Source organism: Bos grunniens, chromosome 29 (genome assembly GCF_055505025.1).
Source record: "Bos grunniens cultivar Pamir isolate PY7600 chromosome 29, Bosgru_T2T1.0, whole genome shotgun sequence".
In the NCBI taxonomy this organism is placed as follows: domain Eukaryota; kingdom Metazoa; phylum Chordata; class Mammalia; order Artiodactyla; family Bovidae; genus Bos; species Bos grunniens.
The window spans coordinates 6,752,798-6,768,330 of record NC_141193.1 but is presented as its reverse complement, the minus strand read 5'-3'; the positions used below and the strand labels follow the sequence as shown (position 1 = coordinate 6,768,330).

General features: G+C 60.2%; 2 protein-coding genes across 16 annotated transcripts; both read right to left on the bottom strand.

Annotated features, from left to right (window-relative positions):
• Nucleotides 1-742: 742 nt before the first annotated feature.
• Nucleotides 743-7,347, bottom strand: RIN1 (Ras and Rab interactor 1). The gene is made up of 10 exons (XM_086384746.1): nucleotides 7,183-7,347; nucleotides 6,858-7,038; nucleotides 6,645-6,759; nucleotides 6,472-6,544; nucleotides 6,235-6,326; nucleotides 5,319-6,068; nucleotides 4,726-5,031; nucleotides 4,293-4,424; nucleotides 4,015-4,166; nucleotides 743-3,068 (listed from the first exon to the last, which is right to left on the bottom strand). Exons 1-10 carry the CDS (start codon nucleotides 7,266-7,268, stop codon nucleotides 2,583-2,585), a joined length of 2,373 nt encoding a protein of 790 aa, XP_086240872.1. The 5' UTR covers nucleotides 7,269-7,347; the 3' UTR covers nucleotides 743-2,582.
• A 798-nt stretch (nucleotides 7,348-8,145) lies between these two features.
• On the bottom strand, nucleotides 8,146-15,266 carry BRMS1 (BRMS1 transcriptional repressor and anoikis regulator). 15 transcript variants are annotated; one of them, XM_086384756.1, is made up of 11 exons: nucleotides 14,996-15,266; nucleotides 14,597-14,765; nucleotides 12,274-12,419; nucleotides 12,113-12,203; nucleotides 11,828-11,955; nucleotides 11,601-11,680; nucleotides 11,432-11,528; nucleotides 10,840-10,932; nucleotides 9,603-9,667; nucleotides 9,163-9,202; nucleotides 8,222-8,770 (listed from the first exon to the last, which is right to left on the bottom strand). In XM_086384756.1, exons 3-11 carry the CDS (start codon nucleotides 12,410-12,412, stop codon nucleotides 8,763-8,765), a joined length of 741 nt encoding a protein of 246 aa, XP_086240882.1. In that variant the 5' UTR covers nucleotides 12,413-12,419; nucleotides 14,597-14,765; nucleotides 14,996-15,266; the 3' UTR covers nucleotides 8,222-8,762. The 15 variants fall into 15 exon arrangements, 12 of the variants coding, with proteins under 12 accessions (XP_086240875.1, XP_086240879.1, XP_086240876.1 ...); XM_086384759.1 differs by having other exon boundaries at nucleotides 15,164-15,266; XM_086384749.1 differs by lacking the exon at nucleotides 10,840-10,932 and having other exon boundaries at nucleotides 8,146-8,770; nucleotides 9,603-9,641.
• Nucleotides 15,267-15,533: the final 267 nt, after the last annotated feature.

Here is a 15,533-nt window from a genome sequence, read left to right as displayed (position 1 = left end):
GGGTCATAGGTGGGTGGCAGGGGTGGGAGTCGGGGGCAGTACAGACCCAAGTGCACACTAGGCTGCCCACCTGACTCCCTCCAGCTGGGGCTGTGGGTGCTTAGCCGGTTCGGACACAATGGGTTACTGCTGAGTGGATGAGTACACCAGTCCTTCTCTCTAGGAGGACTGTAGAATCTAAAGATCCACGGAACCTGGTGTCTGAGTCCTTTGCCCTGTAACGAGTCACTTTCCCTGAGCAAGCCTCAGTTTCCTCATCTGTAAAATGGGGATAGTGAGATCAATCCTAGACTGACCTATCGTTGCCTTCCCTGGAGCCCCAAGCCCTGTCCAATGACCCTTGGTCATGCGGATTTACCTGGTCGGGACCCCTGAACCATCAAGAATCTCTTCAGAAGATAAACCGGGAGATTCAGGTGGCAGGCAGGGCCTGGCAATGCTCCAGTGAGCCACTGCCGGGGGCATGCTGAATTCCCAGAGCCAGAAATTAGGACTGAGCCCTGGAGGGGGGTGGGAGGGGCTTGCAGAGGCCCACTTGCAGGGGCCCAGAAGCCTCCACCAGTCGTAGTTCCCATGAGATCGGCTCTACATCCAGCCCTGGGGCTCTCTGAACACCTCCTACGACCGTGCCAGGAACTTCCTCTGGGACTGAACTTGAGACATCCTGTGTTTGCTTCCCAGAACCCAGCCCTCCCTTAGCCTCCCACCTCACCGCCCTTCGCTCTTAGTTATCAAACTCCAATCAGTGGACAACATTTATTGAGCGCCTGTGGAGCGCCCAGCACTGTACAAGGCACTGGGTGGGTGCGGGACTGGTGGGGAGTACATACAAAAGAGTAAAGGGAGACCCCTCGCCAGGGAGGAGCCTGTGTGTGTGCATGGGATGGGGTGGAAGGTGGCAGAGAGCTGCCGATGGCCTAGTGAGAAACTTGGGAGTCCTGCACCCGGGCTGTACCTGGAGGGTCTGAAATCCCCTCACAGCCATCACGTCTAATATGTGGGCCGCTGTCCTGTGTGCTCAGGGCCCGAGCGAGCCCCTCGGAGACTGGCTAGGGTCCTCCTTCCACTGGGGCCTAGTTCCTTCCCAGGGAGTGGTCCCCGGAGGCCAGCTTCATCCAGACCTCAGACTCCCAAGAGAGCTGAGGGCCAGAAGTCTTGGCTCTTGCACTGCCCTCTACTTGCTTGGCGGTTGCAAGACTGCAAACCCCAGGACCACCTGCACCGCTGCAGCCCCGGAGCCGCAGTCTATCAGGTTGCCCTCTCAGCCGCTTCCTGGGCCACGTGTGCCCTCTTGTGGTGGTCTCTGGTATTTTCTTTGCTCATTTGCTGTCTGCTTGAACCTCCCGCTCAGTCGCTCAGGTCTGACTCTTTGCGACCCCATGGACTGTAGCCTACCAGGCTCCTCTGTCCATGGGATTTCCCAGGCAAAAATATTGGAGTGGGTTGCCTGCCATTTCCTCCTCCAGGGGATCTTCCGGATCCAGGGATCAAACCCCCATCTCCTACATCTCCTGCACTGCAGGCAGATTCTTTATCATTGAGCCATCGGAGAAGCCCTAAACCTTGAGGATTAATGTATTGGTGGCTTAGAACACGAGGCATAGTTGGAACCTGACTCCTGGTTTGGTCTAATGGTCCGCTGTGTGGCGTCTTAGGAGTCACTTTCCCAGCCTCGGTGGGTAATAAATCAGACCCTGACTCCTGAAAAACCTCTTATGAGGTCCAAGAGACTTCAGTGCAGAAGAGACAGTTTCCGAGTCCTCATTCCATTTCAGAAGGCTGTCTCACCTGTCCACTTCCCCTGGGACAGCAGCGTGCCTGGGAGGACTTCTTCTCTTGGGGAAAGACTGGAACAGGGGTGCTCCCTTGGCTGAGCCTGGCCCCCTGGATGTCCCCCAGGGCCGCTTGGAGAACCTCTCCCTTAGGTGAGGGTGGAGAATGGACCTTCAGAGAGGCGTGTGTATATGCAAGCTGGGGGTTTTGCTAATATTCAACCTCTTTCTCTCCCCTTTCCCTAGCTGTGCTCTGCTCTGCAACAAAACCGTCTATTCTGAGCCATGGAAGGCTTCTGGGAGATGGCAGGGCAGCGGTAGCACCCGCACTTTATAGGCGAGGACACTGAGGTTCGGAGGCGCTTGTTCTGCAGGTGGTGTGGGCAGGACTGAGCCCTGAGGTCTTGCTGCTTCTCTGAGTCCTCCTGACACCTGGAAATTGGTGGGGCCTTCCTGGGCCTTGAACCACCCACCCCTCCCCACTGCCGCCAGAGGTGGGGCCCCTGATGGATTTCTCCCCTGCTGGACACACTCCTCACTGTGGGCTGCCTGGCTTCCAGCTGGGGGAGCAGGAGGAGAGGCCAAGGGCCTTCATCTGGGCCCCCCAGATCCCTTGGGCTTCACCAAGTGCCCTGGATGTGTCTAGCAGGTGTGATTGGTGTGCTGGAGGGTCAGAGGTGGTGGCAGACCAGGAGCAGAGTTGGGAGGCTCTGGGGGCTGTGGCCTGGGCCGGCGAGGCTGACACTTTGCAAGGCCGTCCCAGCAGGCTCCGAGCTTCCTGCCCCACGCAGCCCTTCTGTCCATTCCCAGCTACTCCTCTGCGGCCTGGCTCTCCTCAGTCTCTGGCCCTCTTGGCTGAGTGGGGCCTCCCCTGGCCTGGTCCTCGGCCCCCTCGGCCACTGTCTCAGATTCTCCCCTGCCATCCCTGGGGCTGGTTTTGGCCTTGGTTTCCCCAGTCCCCCGGCCCTCTTTGTCCTCCTCCCTGTCCCCTGCCTCTGGCCCCCCACTGCCCTCTCCTGTGGCAGCCCCAGGTGAGGCCCCCGGGGTCTCGGGCTGCTCTGCCCGGCGGTAGACAAGGTAGCCGGCAGTGGGGAGCCTGTGAGCCAGGGCTCCGGGGGGCAGGCGCTGGTAGTCCTGTCCCTTGTACAGGAAGAGGCCAAAAGTATCAGGGTGGGTCACCCGGAACTTGGTGGCACAGAGCTTGTTCAGCGTGGCAATCGAGGCTTCTGGGGGCACGGCCAGCGTCTTGGAGGTGCAGCCATTGCTGGGGTCCTGATAGGCTACGCGGAGGAGGTGCTGTGCAAGGAGAAGCAAGAACAAGAACTCAGTCCTGCCTGCAAGGCTCGAGGTCGCAGTCCAGGCTCTGCAGGGACAGGGGTGGATGGGACAGAGCCAGTGGTAGAACCAGCAGCCAAAGCTTTTTGAATAAGGTGAGCTCTGAGGAGGGGCTCTGTGGATGAGAGGGCTGTCCCCGGGCTTGTGGGTCACAGCTGCGTGCTGGAAGGACGGCCCAGCAGGCCTCTATGGCCTATTGATCCCACTCAGGTCAAGCTTACTCTGCGCCCTCAGTGCTTATTCTGAATTAACCCATTGTATCCAATATCAACCCCAGGATGTAGGTCCTATTACCCCATTTTACAGACGAGAAAACTGAGGCACAAAGAGGCCACCTAACTGGCCCAAATTCCCAATGCCAGAAAGCAGAAATGCCAGCATTTGGACCCAGGATCTGGCTACCAAATCTGGACTCTTAGCCAACGCTAAGGAAGGAAGTGTCCCTTGACTGGAAGGAAGGAGGTGAATGGCAGAGTTACTCTCTGGCTCTCAGAGCACCTCGCCTGAGCCAGGGGGATGGGGGGCGGGGGCCAAGGGTGAAGGGGCGTAGGCTGGAAGCCTGAGTCCAGGTGGCAGCCAGAAGCCAGGATCTGGGGTTTGAGCCTGCCTGTGTCCCTTTCCCTTCCCATGCCATATCTCAGTTTCCTCATCTGTAAAATGGGCATAATAATGATCCCACTTCAGTTTCTGTGAAGACTGTGGGCCGCCAGAGCACTGAGCCGTGTCAGCTGGTGAGACACATCATCCAGAAGGGCTGGCTCAGGCGGGTGTTCCGTGTGGGACGCTGTCGCCTGGTGACGCAGGACTGCCCTTCCCCTTTCCCGGCCTTTTCTGAGTCTCACTGGGCGAAGGAGCAGACCGCGCCAGATGATGCCAGGTGCCCCCCGGGGCTGGCCAGTCCCATTACCTGGAAGCAGTGGGTGGCGGGCAGGCGGCGCTGCTCCCAGAGGCTGAGCGAGCGCTGCAGCTCCTGCGAGGGGCTCAGGGGCAGGGTGTGGGCCTCTGTCAGGCCACTCAGCAGGGCCAGGCTGGCCGAGAGGCTGGTCAGGTAGTAGCCTCCTGGGACATGAGGGGAGGGCTGCGGCTCAGGCTCGGTGTGAGCCACTGCTCCTCCCTGCCTCCCCTGCTCAGTCAGGGTACCCCAGCCCCACCCAGACAGAAGCGGGGGCCTATGGGGACCCTCACCCTCTCCGGTGAGCAGGGCAGGCTCCAGGAGCTCTGACATGTACTCGGCCTCCAGCAGCAGCTCAGGAAGGTCACAGTGGGCCAGCACGAGGCTCAGCAATGGCAGGAACTCGTCGGCCCCCGCGCCCTCCCCTGTAGGTGGTGGAGGAGGCCACAGGGTCAGGATCCTTTGCTACTTATCTTAGACAACGACCCTCCCTCTGCCTGCCAGGCAACGTGGTCTCTATGGCAACCAGGGGCACTGGATGGGGAGTGGATGCTCTGCTTTCTGGGCCACAGTATTACCATCTGTGAAATGGGAAGGTGGATCCATATCCATATATATATATTTTTTTTCCTTTGTTTTCCCTGCTGTGCCATTCCTAGAGCCTCAGCCCGGTGGCCTGCCTCTGACTTGGCAGCGGCCGGTGGGAGGTGGTGGGAGGGGGCATACCCGCCTGGGTCCTCAGGGCCGTGTAGAGAAGCTTGCAGGCCTGCAGGAGCCGCTTGACCTGGGCGCTGGGTGAGTAGGCGCGAAGCAGCTGTAACAGCTTCTGACGCACCTGCTCCATCTCTACCGGGGAGGGCAGGCTTAAGTGGGACCCGAAGGCGCTGGCGCCCCGGGCCCGGGCCAGGCGGAGGCCTTCAGCCAGGCGGCCCAGGGAGCTGTTGGCTGAAAGCCGGTGCCGCAGGCGGGCCACCAGGATGGGCCGCAGCGGCTTGAGCACTGAGCGGTGCAGCGACTTCTCCAGGACTTGTTCTGTGGGGGAGAGGCAGGCAAGGGTCAGAGGAACTGGGGCGGGGTGGGAGTCCCGGGGAGGAAGGGCATGATCGGGAGGGGAGAGGGATGAAAAAGAGGAGGAAGCTTTGTGATTGGGAGAGAGGCAGTGGGTAGAAGTTCCTTGAATGATGCAGAGACAAGATGGGTGTACACGGAAGAACAGACTGAGAGACAAGCCGGCCCTGGAGAGGCAGAGAGAGAGGAAGGCGGAAAAGCTGAATTCTGGAGATGGGGCTGCACCAGCGGACCCCGGGCTGGAGTCTCACCCAGCCTGTCTGGTGGCAGCAGCTTCTCCGGGCTCAGCTCCGCGCTCAGCATGGCTCGGGCCCGGCTCAGGGCCTCGCGGACGGCCTGCAGTTCCCGGGGTTCGGGGCTGGCACGCACCTGGGTCAGCAGGTCCTGTACCAGCTGTCCCACGGCCGTGTGTCTGTCCTGCGTCAGCGCCGCAGCTGCCCGGCCCACCTGCCGCTCAGGCGCTAGCAGGGAGCAGAAGGCAGCGCTCATGGACCGAAGCAGGGGCCGCCGCCGCCGCCGCCGGTAGCCCAGGTGGGGTGAGGTCGCTGGGCTCCCCTGGGACCCCGGCACCCCCTCCTCCTCTGAGCTGCTGGGGGAGGCGCAGTCCACCTCCTGGAGGGAGGGCAGCGGCGGGAGGCTGGGGCCGGCGCCCCCTGGCACACGGTACCCCACTGAGCTCTCCCTCCGTAGCAGCTGGCGAGGGGGCAACCTTTCTGTCTGGTTGGGGACTGTCCCTGGCAACACCGGGACTGGGGGAGGTGGCACAGCTGGGGGAGACAGGGGGCTGGAGGTCTCCGTGGACACACGCACTTTGAAGCTCCTCTTGAATTTCTCCCGCTTGGTGCGGCCCAGATCCCCTGGGAACAGGGGGTTGAAGAAACACAGGGCAGCTCCAGTGCCCTGGTCCAGCTCTTGTGGGGGCCGGGGCTTCAGCCGGGGCAGCGGGGGGCCTTCTGATGGGCCTGGCTGAGACTTGGTGTTGAGGGAGGAGCTCCAGAACTCTAGGGAAGAGAAACAGGTTGGGCCTCGGGGTGGGGGTCGGGGGGACTCAGGGAGGGGACCCAACTGGGGTAAAGGCCCAGGCTTCAGTCTGTGTGCCTTCGCCTTCCCCTTCCCTCTTGGCCTCAGCTTGTCCATCTGTGCAGTGGGTAGCCCGGGAGCCCTTACCCATGCCCAGATGGGAGATGGCTTCCAGCTCCTTGTGGGTAGCTGCCTGGCGGATGGCTCTGGGGAGCTGAAGCGGGAGGAGAAGAATGTCCCTAAGGCCAGAGGGGAGCAAAAAGTGGGCAGTGAGGAAAGCTCTGCGTGGCGGGCATTGGGAGCGCCTGTGGGCAAGGAGGGCAAGATGTCCTGGGAAGGGAAGCAGGGCCCTGTGGAGAGCAGGCACCCTGCAGGCAGGCTTACCGGGTGTGGCAGTAGGCACAGATCAGCTGGACCAGGTCTGGGAACACAAGCTCTGAGCCCTCCAGGGAGACGCCTGAGGGATGGGAAGGGAGGTTGTTCTCTGGGAGCAGCCCCCCTGAGCCCCGACCTGATGCTTCCAGCCCCTCCCGCCAGGCCGGGCCAGTCCCTCTCACCCTCAGCAGTCTCCTGGATACAGTGGCTAGAGACGAAGGAGGGGCCACTGGCCTTGGGCAGCCGCACGCACAGGGCTTGGCACTGGCGACTGTTAGACTTCCGTACCAGGAATGTCTGCGAGTGGACAGGGATCAGAGGCTCAGGTCCTCTGTGTCCAGCCCCTCGCCCCCTCTACCCTCAGCCTCCAGCCCCAGGGGTAGGGAGAGACTCACCCCGGGGGGCTCGGTCCTCAGCACGTGCAGCGCGGCGGCCTCGTTGGCCCGCAGCTGCAGCCACACGGGCCGGGTGAGCAGCAGGCGCTCCCGCAGGCTCACGGTGCGCCCTGGCCGCTGCGATCCACCTGCCTGCACCCCGCCGGCACCAGGCACATCGTACCGTGGGTCCTGGGCTGGCCTGGCGGGGGTGGGGGGCGGGGGCACCAGGCCTGAGCAGGGTTTTGCCCAACCGTCTCCCCTTCCTTTGCCCTGGGACAGACCCAGCTCGGGGTCCCCACCTTCCACACCACCCCACCGGGGCTGCCCTTCCAACTTCACTAACTTTTCTCTCTCCAGGTGCCCAGAAGCGAAGCTGGCTGGGTAGGGGGTTCCGAGGGGGCCTGTTCCTGGCTCCCGGGGGGTATCCATGGCTGGGAGCTCCTCCAGTCTCTCCCGGGACTCAGAGAAGCCAGCCCCCAAGGCGAGAGCACTCACATTCCCAGTGGTGAGTAACACTTCCTGAGGGCGGTTCGCCCCGTCACACCCGCCAGTTAACTCTTGTGTGTCCACTCAGCCCGGGCAGTGCCTGCTTCCTCTGCTCTGGGCCCAGCCTCTGGGGGCAGGGATCCATTCCATGCAGGTGGCCTGCCCAGAGTTCTAGCTGTGGGGCTGCCACCTCCACACGGCGCTTCCTGCAGCCTTGCCAGACTCCTCAAAACGCACAGGTGGACAGGAAGGGGTTAAGCTGTGCCCGCCAAGGTCTCCACGGGCCTCGCCCTTGGGGCACCTTCCAGTCTGTGGTCAACTGCTCATCTGTCCCTGGCCCTAAGGTCAGCCTTTTGGGTGAGTGCCCCCTACTGGCCACAGATGACTCATGCCTGAGCTTAACTTGGTTTTGGGGATTTCAGGTTGCCATGGAGAAAGGATGCTGTGTCTCCATGGAAACTAACCCCTTTGCTTAGTGGAGGTTCTGGGGGTGGTTCTGACACTCAGCACTAAACAGGGGGGGAGTCTGGCTGTGAGGTCATCGGCACACGGCGCTGCTGCTGGCTGCCTCCCACGCACACAGCCTGCCTTGCCAATCTGCCAAGAGACTGGGGCAGGTGCAGACACGATCCAGTCTCTAGGCACGGAGCACCCAGGCCACGTGCTCGGCCTGTGCCCCAAGTTGCCTCAGACTTTGCTCACCAGCACCCAGCCCCCCACATCTGGAGCAGATGTGTGGGGGAATGCCTCCTTCCCCAGCCTATACCCCAAGTCATAAGGGGTAGGCTCCACTCACTGTACGAGATACCAGGGCCCCCAGCAGAGACTGCCCGTCTCAAGCACTTTCCACCAGAGTCCTGATTCCCTTGCAAAGTAAATTAGACACAGGCGGGTCATACCAGAGTCCCAGGAAAGGTTTTAATTCCAGTCCCTGAAATGTAGGAGGCAGACACCAGGAACCTCCTCGAGAAGGTAGACCCAAGGAGCCTGCCTTGTCACTCCAGCAACAGCCAGGACACGCAGGCCCCTCAAATATAATTTCTGGCTCAGAGTTCCTGTGAAGTGGGACCCAACTCAGTGACTGGAGTCCAAGGTCCAAAGAAAGGATGTTGCTTTGGCTTAAGACAGGCATGTCTTCGTCAGGGAGGGCTCCGAGAAGGGTGACCTTTGGGAGGGGGTGGTGGTGGGCTGGCTGGGGAGGGAGGAGACCGTCTGGCCAGCCTCGGGCAGCTCCAGGCCTTGGCTGTTCAGGCCCCGGGGAGGGCAGAGGAGCCCAGACCAGGGATGGCTGGAGCGGAGGACCCTGGAGCAGAACTGGAGAGATGGCTGGGCAGACCCCGAGGGGCCTGCCAGTCTGCCTTTCTGCAGCAGGAAAGTTCCAGTCCTGAGTTTGGTGCCAGCTGCTCCAAGGGGCCCCCCTGGCTGTGAAGAGCAGGGTCAAGGTCCTGGGGGTACACAGGAAGGGAAAAATGACTACAGGTGAGAGGAAGGCAAACCAAGAGGAAGGGAGGCACTTCATACAGGGGACTGAGAGGAGTGGCCTCAGTCTGGCCCAGGGCAGGCGAGGCCGGGAGGACAGGGCAGCCCCACAGCCCTTACTCATGGGCTCCCTAGTTCTCCAGGCCCCCAGGCCAGCTGTGGAGGCTCAGCATTCTATTCTCCCTAACCAGACCTGGCCCCAACCCCACCCCAATTCCGTGACCTCAAACCCAGAGCTGCCCTCAAACCCAGAGTGTCCTAACTGATCTGATATGCCCCTGCCTCCCTCCGGGCCTTTCCTGGAGGCTGGCCTGGGGGAGGGGGTGGTGGGAGGTGGGACACCCTTGGTGACTCTTACCATCTGATTTTCTCTTCTGAGGGGACACAGCTGCCCTCGCCTGGGTGGATAAGAAGAAAAGCCCACTGAGAGGCTGCCTGCGGCTTAGCAAGTCCCCCTTCCACAGCAGCCTTTCTGGGATGGGGGGCTGCACAAGAGGGGCTGAGGGGAGTTTAAGGCCCCTTCCAGGCAAAGGACTGAGATGCTCTCTTGTCAGAGACCCAGGCAGCCCAGCTGCCTTCCTTCCTCCCAGCCCATCAAAACCTGCCTGGAACAAGAAAGGGGCTGATGTAAACAGGAGGTTTGGGAGGCCAAGCAAAGCCAGGGTGAAGCAGAGGGTGCCGGGGGCTGACAAGAGAGCTCCCCAGCGGAAGGCCCACATACAGACCAAAGCCGGTCTGGCTGGGGAGGGGACGCCGCACTGACAGCCCCCACCCTGTGGCAGGCAGCACTGGACCCACCTTTTTGATGGCCGTCCAGTCCTCCAGGATGTCGATCTCCTGCAGCATGTACACAATATAAGGGCCTGAGATGGGGGTCAAGGAAGCAGGAAGCCTGGTGGAGGGGGCAGGGGATAGGCCCAGGCCCCCAGCCCAGGGGGTGGGAGGTGCCAGCACTCAGAAGAGGCGGTGCCGTGGACGGCGGGGTGGGGCGCCGAGCACCTGGGGTAGCACTCAGGCTCCACCTCCGACCTCGTGGCTCCTAGGTTCTTAGCAGGGTGGAGTGCGTGGCTGCGGCCTATTTCAATCTCACCCAGTCCACAGAGGGCATCCAGCCTCAATCCTACCACCCCTTAGCTCCCTCCTCACCTTCTCTCAGGCCTCAAGGTCAGAAGGCCAAGGCCCAGGCCACCCACTTAGGGATCTTGCCCCCCTGTTCCCTCATCTGGCCCCTTTCCCACCTACACGGGGACTCTCATCTCTTCTGTCCTGAAAACCACCCTCCATCGGTCTCACCCGCCCGTCTGGGGACTAGCCACTCTGTCCCCCTGACGTCTCCACACCCTCACCTCCCACCCCTGCTCAAGTCTCGCAGTCCAGATTCTTCCCTCCCTGCTTGAACCTGATCCCCATCATCAGGAGGTCAACTTCCTGATAATCTGGTTGCGGCAGAAATACGGAGGGGTGTGTATACCTAAGAATTCAATTCAACTCCGTGCTGGGCTATGCGAGGCAGGGAGGCCAGCACAGCAGGCCCTGAACAAGAGGGGCTCACACCTGGGGGGTGGCAGCGGTGACTATGTCCAGAAGGGAGGCAGGTGCCCCAGTTCAGGTACAGGGGTGCAGAGGAGAGGGAAGCCACAGCCATTGTCGGGGAAACCAGGAGAGGCTTCACGGAGGAGGTGACAATTGATGGGCACCGAGCAGGCAGACAGGCAAAGGCATCCAAGAGGGGAGTGGAAAGTCAGCAAAGGCATGGGAGCGGGAGAGCCTGGGACACGCCCGGGACACTGTGAGAAAGCCAGAAGGGCGTCAGAGGAGACCTCACTCAGAAAACTATGGGGAAGTCTCTGGATGAATGCTTCTATTTTTCCATGGTCCACACAGCCCAGGAGGACCCTGCAGAAAATTCAACAGCTGGATCTGCCTGGACACACAGGAGGCCAGATGCCCTTAAGTGGGTCTGGTCTGCCTCTGTCTCCCACGTGCCTCCACCCTGGCCTCCTGCACAGTTCAGCCACTGTGTGGGGAAGGATACCGGAGACGAGAGGCGCCTTCTTCCTCTTGTTGGGCGGCAGCGAGTCCCAGGTCCTCGAGCTGCCTCTGGCGTGCAGTTTGTCATCCCACCACTCTGCGCCCCAGACCAGAGTCAGCATCGGGGTGCCACCCTCCCAGGACGCCCCACCCCTATAGCCCGTGTCGCTCATGTGGGCCAGGCCAGCCCGTCCCCATCAACCTCCCCAGGGCAGTGCAAAGAAGCCTGGGCTTGGAAGCCACGTTCAATCCTGGGAAAGAGGTCACTGTGCTTCCGCAAACCTCAGTTTCCTCATCTGTTTCATGGATGGGGGTGTGAGATCATTAGTCCCTCCCTCCCCCGTGCCCTGTGTGAATGGGCACACTGTGGCCACGGCAGGGGCACGTGTGTCAGAATGATGCCTCCGTTCTGGAAACAGCATGGGACCCCCAGCCAGGCACCAGGCCGGGCCTTTCCCCGTCTGCTTTCTGTCAGTCCCCACGGTGAACACGGAGTGGGTCCTCTTACACCCACCCCCGTGCAGGCGGGGAAGCCGAGGCCCAGACGGGGACCGGGCACTGGAAGCACAGGGGCGCCGGGCGGCTGCTGGCCTCACCAGAGCTGATGTCCAGGCTCTGGCGGTCCTCCTCCAGCCTCTGGATCCGCTCCTGCAGCTCGCCCTGCAGCGTGTCGTACAGCAGCAGCTTCTCACTCTGTGAGAGGCGTGGCGGCTCAGCTGGCGGGCGGGCGGCCACCTCCTCCCCACCCGGCACACCCACATTCACCTCCAGGTGCTGCTTGGCTCCCTGCAGCTCACACTCATACTTGTTCCTGATCACGTCCAGACAGAAGCCCTTGTAAATCCCTGCGGAGGGAGGGTGATGGGCGGCCGGGCTTGGCCAGGGCCCTGGCTGCCCACAAAGGCCGGCGAGGCAGGGCACGGGTGAGAGGGGAAGGGGACAGAGAGCCGTGGGTTCTCTTAAGGGGACGGGGCACAGGACGGGCCACAGACCTGCCACCTGAATGCGAATCTTAAGGCTCCGCTGCAGCCCCCCCAGGGGCTCCGTGTACTCGGGCGCCCTCTCAGCTCCCACTTCCTCCAGCCGCACCCGCAGCTGACTCAGTCGTTCCCGGAACAACCTGGGAGGGAAAGGCAGCCGTGCGCCCATGCGCCCGTCCATCACACGCGTGCCCAGAGCCCCAGGTCAGGCCCTTGCTCACGCTGCCCCAGCCAGCCCTGGCCAGCGCCAGGCCCACCGCTGCCTCCTGAAAGCCGGGCCCCGGGCCCCTCGCTCACTTCTCCTTCAGCTCCGAGAACTGCTTCTCCAGGTCCATCATCTCGCTGACGCATTCACTGCGGCGCCGCTCGCAGTCCTCCTCGTCCATCTCTGGGACAAGAGGCCAGTCAGGGCCGGCTGGGGGCAGCGGGCAGGGTGCTCGAGCGCGTGTGGGGCTCACCTGAGCTCTCCTCCTCGGACTCGGTCTGGCTGCCGCTCCGTTCCTCCTCGCTCTCCTCCTCCTCCCCGTTCATCTCAGCGGCTGAGTCGCCCTCTGCTTCCATCTCCTCTGTGTCCTTGCTTGGAGGCTGGACGGGCATCTGGGCACTGGGAGGAGCAGTGGAGCCATCACTCACCCCTGCCCCCAGCTCCGAGTGGCAAAGTGGTCACTTGGGGAGTCGAACCAAGCCTCGCTGCAGATGAGGACAACCAGGGGAGGGGCTGGACTGGACTCGCTGGGCCCCGGGGACATGCGGGGTGGGGCAGGTACAAATGGAGCCATCTACACATCTCCCAGAAATCTAGGAGCCGTGGAAATGCCCATTCCCTTGGGTACTGTTGGTGATCTCAATCCCCGTAATATTGGCCAAGGTGATGATCCATAAGATGGGAAAGGTCAAGATGGGCTCCCCACTGCCTATGGGACTGGGCCCAAACTTCTGACCCAGGCTTTAGAGGCCCTGCACACTGGACTTGAACCACTGTCCAGCTCCTCCACCCCACACTTAATGGCCAGTTCTCAAATACACCACGCACTTCCTCCCCAGCCCCTGCTGCCCCCCGTGCTGTCCCTTCTGCCTATAAAGCTCTCCACTTCTCTTCCCACGCTTCGATGCTCGGGTCCTCTCGCTATGCTCAAATCCTATCTCCTTCTGCTTCCTCTAAGACCCCACGTCATCAGTTCCCCTCTCTCTCTTCTGCATGCTCAATTTTCCCTCTTGGCAGCTCTTTCTTAGGAAACTTTAGACATGCTTAGGTATTTCCCAACATGCAGAAAAAGCAGAAACACAAAACTTCATCCCACTCCACTCAATTACTCCCCCCATTTCCCATCTTTGCAAGGTCTTGTAAACACTTGCTCTTCCTACTCTTTCACCTTCTACTTGTTCCAATCTGTTTCTGTATCGTCGCTCTCAGCTGAAACTGATCCTGCAGAGTTAACAGATGACCTCCCTGTACCCGATGCCAATATTTTTTGGTGCCTACCTTGACTTCTCAGCAACAAAGAACACTGTTAAGCATCCTTTTACTCACTGATTTAATCTTTATTGAAAAATCTAATATATGTTAGGTACCATCAGACACTATGGTAGGAGCTTGGCTCAAGTGCGGCAGACAGAGAGTCTCTGATCTCAAGGAGTTGACAAGTTCCTGGGAGACAGAGGCCATGAAGCAGAAGAGTTAAGACCAAGGGCAAATGGGAGAGGCAGCTAAATGAAACCTGGAGCTTGCTGCAGCAGTGAGGGCTTGCAGAGGATGATGGGCCAAACCCATGAGCTGAGCTGGCCGAGGGAGAGAAAGCATTCGAAGGAGAATGAGTGGCATGAACAAAGACCCTGAAAGGAGAGAAGGGGCAGGGCTGGGCACACATGGGTCTAAGCCTCAGAGAAATCTGGGCTGCAGAGATCTGGTCATCACATAGAGTGAGTTCTTCAGACCTTGGGAGAGGGTGCCACCAGCAAGGCAGAATGTGTGGAGTGAGAAGGGGCTCATGATGGAACTCCAGGGTTACCGAAGGGTCAGACGATGAGACCCCTCCAAAAAAGAAGAAAATTAGCAAGAGATGGAGGAGGAAAAACTCAAAGCTGGGGAGAGAGAATTTCAGAATGAAGAAGTGACGGTGCCACGTGCAGCCAAAACATCAGCCAAGAGGAAGAAGAAACAGTCTTCTCAGCAGATCGTCTCTTTGCCTACTGGGGGCTTCTGTTTCACTGTGATACCTTCTCTGGGCGTCTTTGCTGTCCTTTAGCTCTGTGCAGTCACCCTTCCTGACTTATTTGCGTATCTATTTGCCCATCCCCACATCTGTCTCTCCAACCAGCCTGTAAGCCTTACCAGGGCAGGGCTGCACATGTGCTTTATTCACCCATTTGCACTGACTCATTTGATGACTGGAGGATTTGCAAATACAAAGTTAAACAAAAACTTTTGTAGGGCAGGGATTGGCTTTTACTTCTCGGTAGCCCCTGGCTTCTGCAAAGGTAGCAAACATCAATTCGAATAAAGCGATTGGCTTAAGTTTCAAAGTGGACTTCCCTGGTGACTCAGATGATAAAGAATGTGCCTGCAAGGCAGAAGACTTGGGTTTGATTCCTGGGTGGGGAAGATCTGTTGGAGAAGGGAATGGCTACCCACTCCAGTATTCTTGCCTGGAGAATTCCATGGAGAGAAGCCTGGAGGGCTACAGTCCATGGGGTCACAAAGAGTCGGACACGACTGAGAGACTAACACTTAAAAAGTTTCAAAACATCCCTCAATGATTTCACAAATGATCTCAACCTGACCTGAAAGCCTCTGTTCACCAAACCAGCCTCTTTTCCAATCTCAAGCCTCAGTTCCTTCATTTTCCAAACTTTGCAATTCCTCTTCACTGGTAAGGCCTATCTTTCTGGATCAGAAAGGGTGAGGGGTTGGGAAAAGTCTCTCCAGCAGTCTCTGAGTCTACTCCTTACCCTGGGTATAAAAAGAGAATAACCATCGCCACTCAGTGTTGTAAAGGCTGCAAGCGGTAAGGAATGGCAAAGCAAATCGTGGGCACTGTGCGTATTGCAATTTATCTTTCAGAAAGTGAGCAAGTCGAGGGGAGGCCTCCTAGGAAGGAAGACTCTGCTCCAGTTTCGAAGAAGCCAACCCAACCCCTCCACGGCGCACCGAAAGCTTCCCGCCCAGTTCCATCTCCGTACGTGCAGGCGCGGGAGGGAGAATCACTGGCTCTTCCGCTGCCAGCTCTGGTCCCGCGGTCCCCGCACGCGTCCGGCCGGTTAAGTCTCCGCTTCGGCCCTGGAGATTGGGCCGGCTCCGACCGACTGACCGGAGAGGGCAAACCAGGAGCCAGGGTTGGCGTTACGCACCCGCGGGGAGTGGGGCCTCTGACCTCACGTCCAAAACTCCCTGAGAGGTGCCGGAGGATGCGGACACTGGGCGCCGCCGCCGGGCTCCCGGAAGCGCTGGGCCGGTCTCTTTCCTCCTGGGGCGGGGGCCTGGCCGCGCTTCCGCATGTGTCATCAGGAGGCGCCTATCGGAGCTCTCACAATTGGGCAGCTGGGGGTGAGGCATGCTGGGATACCGCGGGCCGGTTTCCATAGCAACCGATCGAAATTTGCACAGGCTTTCAACAGGCAGGAAAGGCCCTTGTGCGCTGTTTGCCACGAAGCCCGCGCTCCTCGCTCCAGAGCCAACTCCCCCGGCTTGAAAAGGGGAGAACCTGCGACCTGTTCTCCC

What these genes read in the sequence shown, in the direction of transcription:
- RIN1 (XM_086384746.1), bottom strand. Translation starts at nt 7,268, where the DNA reads ATGGATACCCCCCGGGAGCCAGGAACAGGCCCCCTCGGAACCCCCTAC. An exon ending in TGAGGACCGAGCCCCCCGGG is followed by an intron (nt 6,760 to 6,857) that starts GTGAGTCTCTCC and finishes GTCCACTCGCAG; the next exon opens with ACATTCCTGGTACGGAAGTC. An exon ending in TATCCAGGAGACTGCTGAGG is followed by an intron (nt 6,545 to 6,644) that starts GTGAGAGGGACT and finishes CCCATCCCTCAG; the next exon opens with GCGTCTCCCTGGAGGGCTCA.
- BRMS1 (XM_086384750.1), bottom strand. Translation starts at nt 12,412, where the DNA reads ATGCCCGTCCAGCCTCCAAGCAAGGACACAGAGGAGATGGAAGCAGAG. An exon ending in GTCCGAGGAGGAGAGCTCAG is followed by an intron (nt 12,204 to 12,273) that starts GTGAGCCCCACA and finishes CTCTTGTCCCAG; the next exon opens with AGATGGACGAGGAGGACTGC. An exon ending in GAGCCAAGCAGCACCTGGAG is followed by an intron (nt 11,529 to 11,600) that starts GTGAATGTGGGT and finishes CGCCTCTCACAG; the next exon opens with AGTGAGAAGCTGCTGCTGTA.